The 15,632-nt window shown below is 44.5% G+C and overlaps 1 protein-coding gene across 10 annotated transcripts in view; it reads left to right on the plus strand.

Annotated features, from left to right (window-relative positions):
• LOC137524329 (uncharacterized) overlaps positions 1-11,408 on the plus strand; it is a 57,559-nt gene extending 46,151 nt beyond the window's left edge. For all 10 annotated transcript variants that reach the window (XM_068244061.1, XM_068244063.1, XM_068244067.1 and 7 more), the window contains 3 exons: positions 4,473-4,517; positions 8,262-8,320; positions 10,974-11,408. In XM_068244061.1, the coding sequence (XP_068100162.1) occupies positions 4,473-4,517; positions 8,262-8,288 (72 nt within the window). In that variant the 3' untranslated portion in view covers positions 8,289-8,320; positions 10,974-11,408. The remainder of the gene's footprint in view (positions 1-4,472; positions 4,518-8,261; positions 8,321-10,973) is intronic.
• Positions 11,409-15,632: the final 4,224 nt, after the last annotated feature.

Genomic DNA, 15,632 nt, shown 5'->3' on the forward strand with positions numbered 1-15,632 from the left:
TCTGCAAAGCCCGGTCAGGCCTGCCTGAAGACTAAGTCAGTCCCCACACACAGCATCTCTGCCCGCAAACCGTGTGACTGCCTGCCCCAAAACTAAGTTGGTCTCCACACAGCATCTCTGCCTGCAGGCTGCTTGACTGCCTTCTCCGCCACCACCAACAGGGTCCAGGACTCCAGGTGAATTCCTGAATTGCTAACAAAAACAATAATAATTTTTTCTGGTCGGTGTACATGCCTGCCTAATTTTTCTGGCTGCACTGCGGCTGCAACAAGTAAACAAAAGGCATGTACATGTGTCAATTCCCCTTCGTGATCGTTACCTTGCCACGATGAAGGGGCTTGCGTATCACAATGAAGCAATGACCGGTTAAATTAGTGTGTTGGGGGCACACCTGACCCAAGATAATAAGGTTGTTGCTTCATTGTGGACAGACCAAATTCAATCAGCTGGACAGTCACTGTTGTTCTGTCATTGTGCTACCTCAGACTGACCATATGGGCTTGAAAACCGCCATCGCCTGCACTCTCGCCATGATGCGCACTAGTCCAGCACGGCCATCAATACACAAACAGCTGTTTGCGGTGCGTTACACTGTGAGTTTGGTCTTTCTGTGTGAAGCAGTACACTAATTACACTACTTGATTGATGTATACACACGCAAGATGTTTAAAAGCACTTTATGCCTTCAATTTAGCATGCAATGTGATTTCTGCCCTTAAAACCCTGCTGTGCATCAAATCCGTAGTTTTCCCCGGGACTTTTGGCGTGTATCCCACTCCGCCATGCCCCCCTCCAGGTGTTAGACCCCTTGAAACCTCTTTTCCATCACTTTTGTGGCCAGAATTAAAGGGAACCAGAGAGGAATGGTTTGTTAAAACAGAAAAAGATTTCATACATACCTGGGGCTTCTTCCAGCCCCATAAGCCTGGATCGCTCCCACGCCGCCATCCTCTGCTTCCTGGAACCGCCGGTACCGGGCCCGTCCCTTCCGGTGGACGCGGCCAATTGTCCGCATCACAGGGGCTCCCTCCATACCCGTCCGCATGCGGCTGCGCAGTAGGCAGCCTCATGCGTACATATATAGAGGGAGCTCCGTGTGATGCGGAGAATCGGCCGCGTCCGCCGGTCGACTCGCGGCAATGACGGGACCCGGTAGGCGGCTCCAGGCAGCAGAGGACGGCGGCGTGGGAGCGATCCGTGCGTATGGGGCTAGAGGAAGCACCAGGTATGTATAAAACCTTTTCTTGATCCTCTCTGGTTCCCTTTAATGTTTGAAGTTTTGAAAGTTCGCCTGCCCATTGAAGTCTATTGCGGTTCGTGAAGTTTACACAAACACAAACTTTTGCGGAAGTTTGCGTTCAAGGTTCCCGAACCTAAAATCGGAGGTTCCAGCCATCTCTATTTATAATATTAGTGAGATAAAAAAACTGAGGAAGCACATGTACACATAAGAGAGCAGGTAAGCTCTCATAACACAAGGAAGTGGTAATATTGGTCAGTCATTGGCCAATCAAAATTAGATGTGTGTAGGTACCAGGTTTAAGCCAGGTACACACTTTCATTTATCAGTATCGAGCTAGAGAAAACAGAATAGCCGGCTGATATGGGGCTTCTGGGAAAACTTTGGGGGGAGAAGATATTGCAGTTAATTTCCTTTACAGGAGGACCCATAGAATCTACAATTTTAGCTGGATATCCGCTTTAAGTCAGGCACTGAAATTCTCTCTTTCCCGTTCAGAGGGAGAACCTGCTTTTTGGTCTGGAGGGAGGGGAACATTAGATTAGGGAATAAATGCAAAAAGGCACTTTGGATGGTTAAACCCGCTTTGCTGATTTTTTTTTTTCTCTCCTCTCTTTTCAGATATCTGATTTAAAATCCCTGTTCAACATAACCATGAGCAGGCTTTAGGGCCCTTTTCCACTAGCCTGCGATTTGCGATTTGCTTCTGATCGCAAATCGCAAGGTAAATTAAACTAATGGAAACTGCAGCAGCAATTTCCATTAGTGCGATCCGATTGCGATGCGATTTTGGTCAAAGCGCAATCGTCATGCTGCCGCGTTTTGTATGCGATTAAGCTGGACTATAATGAGTATAGTAGCTCAATCGCATGGTGGAAATTGAAACGCGATTGCGAGCCCTAGGTAAGCCTACCTTTTACTGCAAACATGATTTGCAAAAACGAGGGGGTGATGATAAGTTCCTGGCTTAGCCTAGAAAGGAGAGAGCCAGCGTTATAACACATTAACACATTTATACAATACAATAATACAATAACATTTCTATAGCGCTTTTCTCCCGTAGGACTCAAAGCACTTAGGCTCTCTCAGATTCAGTAATTGGTAGTAGGAAGAAGTATTCACACAACAAAAGTTATATTTCTGCAAATGCCAAACTGAACAGGTGGGTTTTCAGTCTGGATTTAAACCCGTCCAGGGATGGAGTGGTCCTGATCTGTTGAGGTAAGGAGTTCCAAAACGTAGGGGCATTACAAGTTGATCTAAGCCCGTTTAAAAACGGGCTCTAGGTCTCTTCACGCTGCCACTGCCACCAGTCAGTGCGCACGCTCACACCACGTGCGCGCCCTAACCCGCCGTGCGCACACGCCCGCCAACTCGGCCGGCCCACCCGCCCTGCGTCTTGTCCCAACGGCTGTCAGTGCTTGACGTGCGCAGTAGCGCAAAGCACTGACACAGGGACAGATGCAGGGACACTTGCATTTTATTGTATAGGATAATTCCTCCCACCCCAAGACTGATGCACTTGGTACAGCACAGTTGCAGCTTTTCTAGACTGTTCAAATAAAAGTCCTTTGGTTGTGCCTCTAAACAGCTTTCAGCAGCATGTTTGACGACAGAAATGTATGCAAAATGTTGCTCCAGGTGTTTCTTTAAGTTTACTGGAAGATAATAGGCAATTAAGATGAAACACCATGTAAAGTTAACCAAAGGGATCATTTTTTGCGGGGCAATACACCTGCACGCACATCCAATGCGGATGTGGGTGCAGGTGTATTGCCCTGCAAAAAAAGGGTCCCTTTGATTAACTTTACATGGTGTTTCATCTTAATTGCCTCCTTCAGCTTGTTCAAGTGGTTAGCATAATACTGTCTGGTAATACAAGAGCCTTGAGGTCACCCAATAACCATCTGTACCAGGTTTTAGGCTTGTGCCATTCACAGTGCAAGAATGGCAGCAATTAAATATTCCCCTTGAAAATCAATAGGTGATTTTGATTGGCTTTTGTAGGTTCCACCCACTTTTCTGAATATTAATCCCACTCACCCAATGACCAACTGTGCAAAGTTTGAGAACCCTGCTATTAATTGTGTAAGAATGGCTGCAGTTTACATTTTCCCAGTAAAATTTGTATTTGTCTCCGCCCACTTTTTGGTTATGAGAATACAGAGTATCATTCCAGGTAATGTACTATGTGTGTGACAAATTTCATTCAAATCCGTTCAGCTATTGTAGCAAACATCCAAACTTTCACATTCATAATATTAGTGAGATAAAAAAAACTGAGGAAGCACATGTACACATAGGGGGCAGGTAAGCTCTCATAACACAAGGAAGTGGTAATATTGGTCAGTCAGTCATTGGATGTGTGTATGTACCAGGCTTAAGCCTGGTGCACACTCTCATTTATCAGTATCGAGATAGAGAAATCAGAATGGCCGGCTGATACGGGGCTTCGGGGACAACTTTGGGGGAGAAGATATTGCAGTAATTTCCTTTACAGGAGGACCCATAGAATCTACAATTTTAGCTGGATAACCGCTTTAAGTCAGGCACTGAAATTCTCTCTTTCCCGTTGATAGCTCGATTTCATCGGAGGCAGCTACAAGATGATTTAGCAGATCCCAGATCTGCAACCCAGGTTAAATTTCTCCCCCTTCCAAGTGAATACTTTCTCTCCAGCTGGGAGACACAGAACCACAAACCCTCAAGTTGATGGAACAGCATCTAAAGTTTTTATTTACAACTGAATCTTATATACACACTAATGATGGGGGAAAACCAGATTGAACCGGAGTGACCATGTGAATTATTTGAAACAATAGTAAAGACAGCAGACAATAGGGTTTGTGTTTCTGAACACACTGGCAGAGGTAGAATTTGTTACATGTGTTAATTTTCAACACCCCAGGTCCTTCTAAATCTTCAGATCTCTGTTAAAGAGCTTTTATGGCAATATACCAAGTGGGTATTCAAATACAGGTTTGTCTCCTGTATGGCACAAGAATGTGTTTCTGGCCAGGCAGGAGACAAAATGAAAATTTGATGTGCTGTATATCTTTTAATACCAGGGTGGTTCAAGTAGCACATTAATACAACCTTTCACCCGTTCAGAGGGAGAACCTGCTTTTGGGTCTGGAGGGAGGGGAACATTAGATTAGGGAATAAATGCAAAAGGCACTTTGGATGGTTAAACCCGCTATGCTGATTCATTTTTTCTCTCCTCTCTTTTCAGATCTTAAAATTCCCATTCAACATAGTCATGAGTATACCTTACAAGGTAAGCTTACCTTTTACTGCAAAAATGATCTGTAAAAACAAGGGGGTGCTAAATGATAAGTTCCTGGCTTAGCCTACAAAGGAGAGAGCCAGCGTTATAACACATTTATTCATTATATCCCCCCCCCCCCATCCCCGAGACTGATGCACTTGGTACAGCACAGTTGCAGCCTTTCTACACGGTTCAAATAAAAGTCCTTTGGTTGTGCCTCTAACCAGCTTTCAGCAGCATGATTGATGACAGAAATGTATGCAAAATGTTGCCCCAGGTGTTTCCTTACGTTTACTGGAAGATAATAGTCCAAAAGGGGCCAGGTCAGGTGCTTAGGGAGTTGGTGGATCAACTGGAAACCTAGGGTGTTCAAATTGGCAGCCACAGCATTGGATGTGGGTGCAGGTGTATTGCCCTGCAAAAAATGGTCCCTTTGGTTAACTTTACATGGTATTTCATCTTAATTGCCTCCTTCAGCTTGTTCAAGTAATACTGTATGGTAATACAAGAGCCCTGAGGTAGGTAGTTCACTAACCAACCAACAGAATACTGTCTTCATCCCAGAAGCTGATGCCATTCATTTTTAGCCCAATTTCTATGGTGCAGAACTTCTCTCATTGGTACCCATTGTGGTGCCATTCTTTTGACATATCCTTAGGTTTCAGGATTATAGATGTGGAGTCGGTTTTCTTATTTATATTAAAATTCAAGCAAGCACCCCAGAATAGATCCGGAGCATGTGCCACTGATCTTTGGGGCGAGCAACACCCTTCTCTGACAATATTGTCAAAAACACCTGATCTGCTGCATGATTGTTCAGGATCTGTGGCTGAATGTATTAGAGGCAGAGGATCAGCAGGGCTGCCAGGCAACTGGTATGGTTTAAAAGGAAATAAATATGGCAGCCTCCATTTTCCACCTCAGGTTCACTTTAAGTAATAGGCTATATACATTAGATTAGAGATAATCCCCTTACATCCTAAGGCTCATACACACAATGACTAAAGTAGGTTGAGGTGGCCGACAATGACAGGCTCAGCCGATAGTCAAGCATGTGTACAGTAGCCCCCAACCTCGTTGCAAGCGATCCGCCCGACGGATTAACTTGGCCGAGCCACGGCCAACTTGTTTTGTGCACTTCGCTCTCCAGCCCACCACTTGACTTTGCGTATGCACCATTCCATCGTCCCTCCGCCCCCCGCATAGCAACAAAACACGTTGTTCGCTACACAGCTGACTCACGTCTGTACCAGCTGGCCCAGAGATGCTGCCCAAGGGAATGGTGTCCCGTTTCCCAATAGGTGACATCAGTCAAAGGTGTGTACACACCTTAAGAAAACCAAAGTAAAGGGTTACAAAACTTGTAAGTTTGTGAGAGGGAGGGGAGGGAAAACGAGATTCGAAAATTCCTGATTTGGTAGTAATAAAAAAGCTTCATCCAAGGGGATCTCGTGGCCAAACCTAAATTGGTGGAAAGAGATAAAGCTGCACCCCTGCCAAAGCTTTGCTGTGGAAGTCAGACCCTGGTCCCCCACCAAGAAAAGTCTTGGGGCCCAAGAAAAGGTGGGGTAGAAGCTGGGGAGAGAGCAGAAGCCAATTTAAATTGTGGCAGTAGTAAGCCACAACTTAGCTGAACAGGCAACCACCTTGTTGAGCCTAGATAGGTGAGACCACACAACCAATAACCACGGTGATAAGGAAGGGTGAATGGTTCGGGTGAATGGATTTGGCCTCAAATTGCCACCACTAGGTAGGAGCCTCAGACAAGCTCCAGTCCGGCCAGAGGCGGAGCTTTATTTACATGGGAAAAAGGGCACCTCTGCCTTGTGCTCATTCAGCCTCTGTAAATATGAAGCAAAGCATGGGTGCTGCATCATTATTCTTCTGTCACAATTGTGTTAGCATATGCTATGCTTCCGGCTTACCACTAGGGGTTGCTGGCTGCTCACAAGTTTCACGGTTTGTTTATCTTTTTCATGTTGGGTCTGTGAACAAAATTGGATTTCTTAAAGTAAACTTGTTAGGATAAAAACCTCCCCTAGGTGGTACTTACCTTGGGAGAGGGAAACCTTTGGATCCTAAAAGGCTTCCCCTGTTGACCCTTGCAGACCCCTTCCACTGCTGGGACCCCTGGAAAAAATAAACAATCACGCCAGTGTGCAGGCGCAGTGCAAGCTTTTCCCTCGGGCTCCAGTGGACATAGCCAAGCCCGATCGGGTTCGCTCTACTACACAGGCGCAAGGTGTCTGCGCCTGCGCTGCAGAGCGGACCCAATTGGGGCTTGGCTATTTGCATCAGAGCTTATTGTAAAGAAACTATTCCACTGTGCGCGCCGACAACAAATGTTGATAAGTGGATTTTTGGGGATCCCAGCTCTGGATCCCCTCTTCTGAGGAGGATGGGGGCAAAGTCTCTTTAGGATCCAGAGGCTTCCCCCTCCTGAGGTAAGTACCCCCTAGGCACATATTTTTTTAACAGGTACACTTTAAAGATAAAACTAAACTTTTCAGGCGTAAATGCTACAGATTTTTGTGTAAGTGATATAACTGTGATCTCATAGGACAGTGATCTGCAAACTTGGCTCTCCAGCTGTTCAGGAACTACAAGTCCCACAATGCATTGCGGGAGTCTGACAGCCACAGTCATGATTCATAAAGGCAAATGCATTGTGGGACTTGTAGCTCCGTAACAGCTGGAGAGCCACATTTGCGGATCACTGTCATAGGAAATTAAAGGGGCACTACTGTAAAAAACTGTAAAATTTAAAATATGTGCAAACCTATACAAATAAGAAGTACATTTCTTCCAGAGTAAAATGAGCCATAAAATTACTTTTTTCCTATGTTGCTGTCACTTACGGTAGGTAGTAGAAATCTGACAGAAGTGACAGGTTTTTGACTAGTCCATCTCTTCATAGGGGATTCTCAGCAAAGCTTTTATTCTTTATAAAGATAGCTCCTAAAAAAAGATTTAAACAATGATGCTGGCCAGCTTCTCTGCTCACTACACAGTTTTTTGGCAGTTGGACAGAGCAACTGCCATTCACTAAGTGCTTTTGAAAATAAATACAGTATATCCCTGAAAATCCCCCATGAAGAGATGGACTAGTCCAAAACCTGTCGCTTCTGTCAGATTTCTACAACCTACTGTAAGGCCTCTTTCACAGTGGGATGTTAAAGTCGCACGTTATAAAAAATTATAACGCAGACTAACGCACAGCAATACAAAGTCTGTGCGACATTCACACTGTACACGCTGCGTTGTGTGTAACGTGTAGCAAAATTTAGAAAGTGCTGCATGCTGAGCGTTTAGCAATACATTTGCTGCGTTATGTGTGTTGCACATGCTCAGTAATGTTTTTTTTTTTTTTTTAAATGTACCGCATGCGCCGTTTTCGTTCCATCAGTATTCGACGAAAACGGTGCACCAAGAGACACATAACACAGTGCAAAATAACGTCCAATTTCATAACCTACATGCGCTGCGTTAGGGGCACGTTGTGCGACCTTAAAGTCGCATCAAACGCAACGTCCTGATGGGAAAGTAGCCTAAGTGACAGCAACATAGGAGAAAAGTAATTTATGGCTCGTTTTACTCTGGAAAAATTTACATCTTATTTGTATATGTTTGCACATATTTTCAGTTTTTCGCTGTAGTGCCCCTTTAAGTAAATAAACTGACTTTTCCACCTCAAGTTCTTTTTTTTTCATCATTAATGTTTTACTGAATACAATTTTCTGTCTCTCACTATAGATTGTTAAGGTGGCCAGACGCGAATAAAACATTATGATGTCCCAAACGCAAGAAGACAGGTGAAAAAAAAAATGTATTAGTGTACAATGAAAGGAAAATCTCCATCACTCATCTGCCTCCTAGATACTCAGATGTCTGGTCCTCTGGTGCAGAAATTAATGGGAGTGAATCAGTTACCTCTGTACAAACAAACATTTTCCTTCTTAAAACAGAAGGTATTTACAATTATTTAGATTGGAGTGAGCTTATGTCTCCCATGATCACGGCCGGATTTCAGGCTAGGCCACAAAGGCCATGGCCTAGGGCACCAGGAAGCAAAGAGGCAGGCTGTGGGCAGCAGGTTGGCAGTAGAATTTAGCTTGCCGAAACATTTGTCCTGCTACATAGAGTTTGCACATAGCAGTGGGTGCTACAAACATCCGGATGTAGCACTTGGGGGATGAAGGGGTAGTGAACGGTACTTACAGTGATCTCTGAGCTCCCTGTCACTCACTGAATGTGCCGAGGCGCTTACAATCACTTCCCTGTCATCATGTCACTAACTGTCCTCAGAAGAGTCTACAATCTAATCCCTGCCGGTTTGGGGGTGGGGGGAGGGGGTGGGGGGTTAAGAATGCTGTCGGTCTGGAAGCAGCTGGTGATAGTGGGTCTTGGGTGGTTAAAAGTAGAAAACTGGCCCTGCCCAAGATGCATCACTGCAGAATATGCAAATCATCCTTTTTTGTCCCTGTAAACTAACCACACCTCCGGAACCGCTGGAATGCAATGATGTGTCAGCTTGTTAATTGTACGGAGCCACAATAATCCAACATGCATACAGACCATTTCAGACTGGTTGACCGCCATCAGTGCATGACACGGATCTCTGTACAGCACTGTGGAATATGTCAGAGACATATATAAAAGTATAATAATAGCAGCATGTGACTGTGATGAGGAAATTAGAGTGTAAGCTTCTCTGCTGCAGAAATTGATGGAAATGGATTAGTGATTTATTAGTGATTTCTGTGCAGAGCTGTGGAATATGTCAAAACTCAGGTAATGTATAATAAAAGTAGCGTGTGACTGTGGTGGGGACATTAGAGTGTAAGCTTCTTTCATACAAAGACTAATATGAATGGATCGGTGATCTGAGTACAGCCCTGTGGAATCGAAGCAGGTAGAAGGAGCACTGGAGGTGCAATGTTAAAAGGCTGCGATTAGCGACTATAAATGGTAATTTGGTTGCCGCTGTTTACTGTTTATAGCTAAATATAACCGCTATTTAGCCAATTACAGCCGCTATTTACCACTTATTCAAAATTGGAAAAAATTAAAACCAGGAAACTATAATAGACCTGTAATCTTCACATCAGTTGTGTGTAAATTGTGTAAAGGCATCCTATGGCTGGTATTACACTGCCGACCTGCATTGTTGGTGTGATGCTTTTAGATGCTTGCAAAATATACATTTTCCCCTTAAAAACTATTTTTTTCCCCTTTAACCCTCCTGGCGGTATAAAAAAATACGCCAGGAGGCAGCGCGGCAGTTTTTTTTTAAATTTTTTTTTTTCTATATCATGTAGCGAGCCCAGGGCTCGCTACATGATAGCCGCTGCTCAGCGGCATCCCCCCGCCCTCTTCGATCGCCTTCGGCGATCTCCGATCAGGAAATCCCGTTCAAAGAACGGGATTTCCTGGAGGGCTTCCCCCGTCGCCATGGCGACGGGGCGGAATGACGTCACCAACGTCACTGACGTCGGGTCGTCATTGGGAGTCCCGGGCCACCCCTCGGCGCTGCCTGGCACTGATTGGCCAGGCAGCGCACGGGGTCTGGGGGGGGGCGCGCGCCGCACCGTATAGCGGCGATCGGGCGCGCGGCGGCGGCGATCAGGGTGCTGGCGCAGCTAGCAAAGTGCTAGCTGCGTCCAGCAAAAAAAAATTAAACAAATCGGCCCAGCAGGGCCTGAGCGGCACCCTCCGGCGGCTTACCCCGAACTACGTTCGGGGTTACCGCCAAGAAGGTTAAAACCGCTCTTTTGATGGCTGCATCTGGCTCACAGACAAATCAGTAGGGGTTGATTCACTAAGCTACAGTGCTCAAGCAGCGCAAGTAAAATTTTTAAAGTAGGCATGCTACTGCTGTAGCGTGCACTACTAACACTACTACACATCACTTGACTGGGAGCCTATTGGGCCAAAGAGCAGGGATCTTGTCCTACAAAGTGAATTACCCCCCAAGTCAGCTAGCTAATTGTACAAGCTGTTAGTCAGTATTTCTCCTGTCTGGCTCTCGGGGAAATGGTTGATGTTGCTGAAACCCAAGAGAAGCTGAAGATGTGTCTGACACTTCCGCTGCCTGGGGGATCAACTGTATACACATCACCATGGCAACAGGGACGGGAGCCCTCTGCTATGCACGCGCACTGTTTGAAACATATTGTACGGCTCTCACAAAATTACATTTTAAAATATGTGACATTTATGGCTCTCTCAGCAAAAAAGCTTCCTGACCCCTGCTTTTAAGGCTAATTGGCCCAAGCCTTGTATGTTTTTTTTCGCCTTCCCCTGGATCAACTAGGATATTGGGATATATGCGGGTTCAGGATGGTGTTCTTCTTCTGGTTGAACTTTTTTTTCAACCAAACTAATTATGTAACTACGTAATGTCATTAAATTGTTTTCTGAATCCACGTGCCTCCTGTGATTGATTCTAATTCATTTATTCTACAGATTCAGAAAATGAATCAGGATTGGCTCAAGACAAGGCTTTGAGCATCTTGGTGTTGTTAGAGTATGAGATGTTTTAAGATAATTTTTATACGGTGTTAGACAGAGATTAATATTTGTTATATTTCACCTATCTGTGAGTGCAAATGTCCTGCAAGATTTTGAATGCCCCAAACACCCCTCCCCCCCCCCTCCCCCCCCCCCCCCCACACACACACACATCTTCTGCACAGGTAAACTTAGAACCAATGTTATTCAATTGGCCGGTGCACACTTGAATGTGTTTTTTCCATGCAGATAAAAACAGCAGTGAAGCGCTGCAGGCATTTTCTTTATCAATTCCATTAGCTTCTGTGATAAAGCGTGCATGTTTTCACACATACAGACACAAATGGGGCTTGATTCACTAAGATAAATAGCACGCCTTATCAAAGTTAACACGTCTTATCAAAGTTAACACGCCTTATCAGAGTAGCATAGCAAACCTATGCCTGCTAATTGGCAATGACGAGAGCTCCACTCGTCCTGCCCTGAGCCCCTGCGGTTTCGTAGCGCTCGCTATGCTACTCTGATAGGGCATGTTAACTTTGATAAGACGTGCTAACTTTGATAAGGCATGCTATTTGTCTTAGTGAATCAAGCCCATGGTGTGCAGAAAACGCATATAAAAAACCGACAGACAAGTATACTCCCAGCCTCAACTTCTTACACTCACTCTGTCCATATCTGGTGGAGCAGAACTGCCTCTGCAGATTTCTCCAGCATCACTACAGTACAGAGCACTTGGGGAGGGGTAAGGAGTTGGGGGCTGGGCGCTGTCCACAAGACCCTGCTGCACACTGAATATGGACTGTCTGCAATACTGCAATACTTTGTATGATTCCTTATCAGTGGCTGAGCAGATGCCGTCATTAGAAAAATTGTGCAGCCAACAGAAAGCTTTTTTTTCTCTCCGTGCCCTTAGTTGTCAGTCTCTCAGGACAGGGAAAAGAAACTTCTCCCCCCGCGGGGCCCCCTGTGGCTTCTGGGCCCCCTGTGGCTGCATCCCTTACAGGGTCTATTGTTATGCCCCTGGTAGTTTTCCACCACATTGGACCAACAAAGTCCAACTGCTATTGTTATTCTGTTGTAGTTGCTTCAGAGGGACACCTTCCCCACACCCCTTCTCCATAGAACATTACAGAATTCTTGGCAGATAGCCCACCAAGATATCTGTACAGCAAATATTGGGTAACTGTCAACTGAAATGATCAGTGACTAGCAATAGACAATGCATTCTAAAAATGTAATCTTATTGGCAAATGTAATATAATTGTTTTTGGCTTAATGTTTTGGGCATTCGACTATCCCAGGTCTCATCTGAGCGAGACATAAACAAGTAGGAGAAGAGGAGCGGAAGTTGGCATTTTAACTCACCTACATCTCTGCAGCATGTGGCTATATCAGTGTGGGCTAGGAACAATCAAGGTCAAAGGTTAATCAAGGTGCCCATTGAAACAGGCACAGAAAATAGCCTATAGTAGAATCTTGGTAAAATTCCATATGTTCTATTACTTAATTCATACTGTAAAATATCAGTATTATTTACCAATATTTTACTATGACCTAATCTACCCTCTACTAATACCTAACCCTAAGACCCCCCGGTGGTGCCTAACCCTAAGAATCCCCCTTATTGTGCCTAAGACAGCCTAACCCTAAGGGCCCTTTTACACGTAATCAGTTGCTCTCAGTTATAACTGAAAGAAAACTGATTTTCAAAGTAAAGCCCATGTTTTCCTATGGCCTCTTTTACACTTAACACGTTTTAACTGAAATCCTCTTCCCAATGCACTGCTATGAAAAAAACGCGTACCAACGCGCACTAACGCGTACTAACTGATTAAGTGTAAATGGGGCCTAAGAATCCCCCTGATTGTGCCTGGGCAGCATGGTGGCATAGAGGTTAGTGCTCTCGCCTTGCAGCACTGGGTCACTGGTTTTAATCCCAGCCAAGTCAACATCTGCAAGGAGTTTGTACTTTATATTCTCCCCGTGTCTGTATGGGTTTCCTCTGGGCACTCCAATTTCCTCCCACATCCCAAAAACATACAGATAAGTTAATTGGCTTCCCCCTAAACATTAGCCCTAGACTACGATACATACAATACATAGACATATGACTATGGTAGGGATTAGATTGTGAGCTCCTCCAAGGGACAGTGAGGCCTGGTGCACACCAAAAACCGCTAGCAGATTTTGAAACGCTTTTTCTTATTTTTCTGTAGCGTTTCGCCTAGCATTTTGCGGTTTTGTGAAGCGTTTTTGGTGTAGTAGATTTCATATATTGTTACAGTAAAAACTTATCACACCTAAACTTATCATGCCTAAACTTATCACGCCTAAACTTATCACCCCTAAACTTATCATGCCTAAACTGAGTTTAGGCGTGATAAAGGGCTTTTCACCAGCGTGCTAACTGTTAGCACCGCTTTGTGAATCAGGCCCGATATATAATCTTTACAGCGCTGCATAAGATGTCGACGCTATATAAATACTAAATAATAATAATAAGACTCTCCTGGTGATGCCTAACACTGAGCACCCCCTTACACACACACTCCTAAAACCAAAGACACCCCCCGGCAACACCTACCACTAAAGATCCACTATTTGTAGCTGCAGTTTGCATACCTGGCAACTCTAGCACCCGTCAATTTATCAAGCCCCCTTTTCAACAGGACGCATCTTGCGCCCTTCTCAACCATTTTGCTGGAAAAATTGTAATTTGATTTCATATTTTGTGTTGTATTTGTCTCGTTTTTAAAATGCTGTATTAAAATAAACATGAAATAAATGACATTAAGTGGATTTTGTTTGTACTACCTTTATTTTCAAAGCGTGGCTGTAGATATGAATTTTTAAGACTTCCTCCCTGCCCCCTTCCTCCCGCCCCCCCAAGTAATGTAAAGGTAGTCCCCCCTCCCCAAACACACACCTTACTCTCATAGAGACTCCTAAATTTGTTTTCAGTACACCTGAACTGAGAGGGATATGGAGGCTGCCATATTTATTTCCTTTTAACAATACCAGTTGCCTGGCAAGCAACTGGTATTGTTTAAAAAGGAAATAAATATGGTAGCCACCATATCATTTTCAGTTCGTGTGTTCCTTACACATATGAATTATACAAGTCTTGGGACTAGTTGGATGGAGAGATAAGAAATTAAGATAGTAGGTAAAGTGTATCCCCAGGCATAGGCCGCCTTACGGATAAGTGCCCCTCCCCCAATTATGGCTAGAAAACATGACCCCAGTGATTGGCCAAATCCCCAATATGGCACCCCAAGCACCCCACTCAGAGCATGCACTGGAGCATGGTGGTGGAAGCATATCTACCTGTCCTCGCTCCAGTCCCCACATCTCCCTGGCAGCTTCTGAAGTGGCCACTACAGCTCCAAGATCACTATCATATGAATGCAGTAAGCCTGGAACTCTAGCGGCCAGGTCAGCAGCTGTCTGGGACGCCCAAGGCTATTACCTAGAGCAAGGACAGGTAGATACGCTTTCACCTCCATGTTCCAATGTGAGGTCTGCTTAGGGGGACCCGCTCCTGAGATATCACCAATAGATAAGCCGACACCAGCACCACTCTCACCCCTGCATCCCCCCTTCCTTTATACCTAACAATAGTATTACCTCTTATCCCTGGTGATATACATTAATTTACTTTATCATTTTGAAAAAAAATACAGTACTTCTTTTAACACATTTTTATGTTAAATTAATTAAAATAGTATATAAACTGCATAGGGAACACTGAGCATGAAACTTCCTAATATATATGGGAAACTCGCTAAATTAGAATACTATGCAAAAGTTCATTTGTTTCAGTAATTCAACTTAAAAGGTGAAACTAATCTATGAAATAGACTCATCATTGCATGCAAGGCAAGGTATTTCAAGCCTTTATTTGTTATCATTTTGATGATTATGGCTTACAGCTTATAAAAACCCCAAAATCAAAATCTCACACCATTAGAATATTGTGGAAATGGTCAATATTCTAGACTCAAAGTGTCAGACTCTAATCAGCTAATTATTTCAAAACACCTGCAAAGGGTTCCTGAGCCTTTAAAGTGTACCAGAGATGAGATTACCTAAAAGTTTTATACATACCTGGGGCTTCCTCCAGACCCATCAGCCTGGATCGCTCCCACGCCGCCGTCCTCAGTCTTCTCCCTCTTCGGTACCGGGTCCCGTAACTTCAGCCAGTCGCAGCCAGTCTGATGTAAGAGAAGTGCGTAAAGAGCGCACTTCACTTGGGTCAGACTGGCTGCAACTGGCTGAAGTTACGGGACCTGGTACCAAATAGGGAGAAGACTGAGGACGGCGGCGTGGGAGCGATCCAGGCTGATGGGTCTGGAGGAAGCCCCAGGTATGTATAAAACCTTTAGGTAATCTCATCTCTGGTTTTCTTTAAATGGTCACTCAGATAGGGAGGCTCATTCGGATTCAGCGGAATTAAAATTTCCACATTTATTATCAGAATTTGGAATTCCGAGGAAATCCGATTTACCACCACAACTCAATAATTTTAGCCCAATCATAGAACTCCGAAGCATTGGACCAATCAGAGAATGCAGAATTTTTCTTCAAAAACTGGATGACCGCGGTAATTTT

This window comes from Hyperolius riggenbachi, chromosome 7, assembly GCF_040937935.1.
Source record: "Hyperolius riggenbachi isolate aHypRig1 chromosome 7, aHypRig1.pri, whole genome shotgun sequence".
NCBI classification, from domain to species: Eukaryota; Metazoa; Chordata; class Amphibia; order Anura; family Hyperoliidae; genus Hyperolius; species Hyperolius riggenbachi.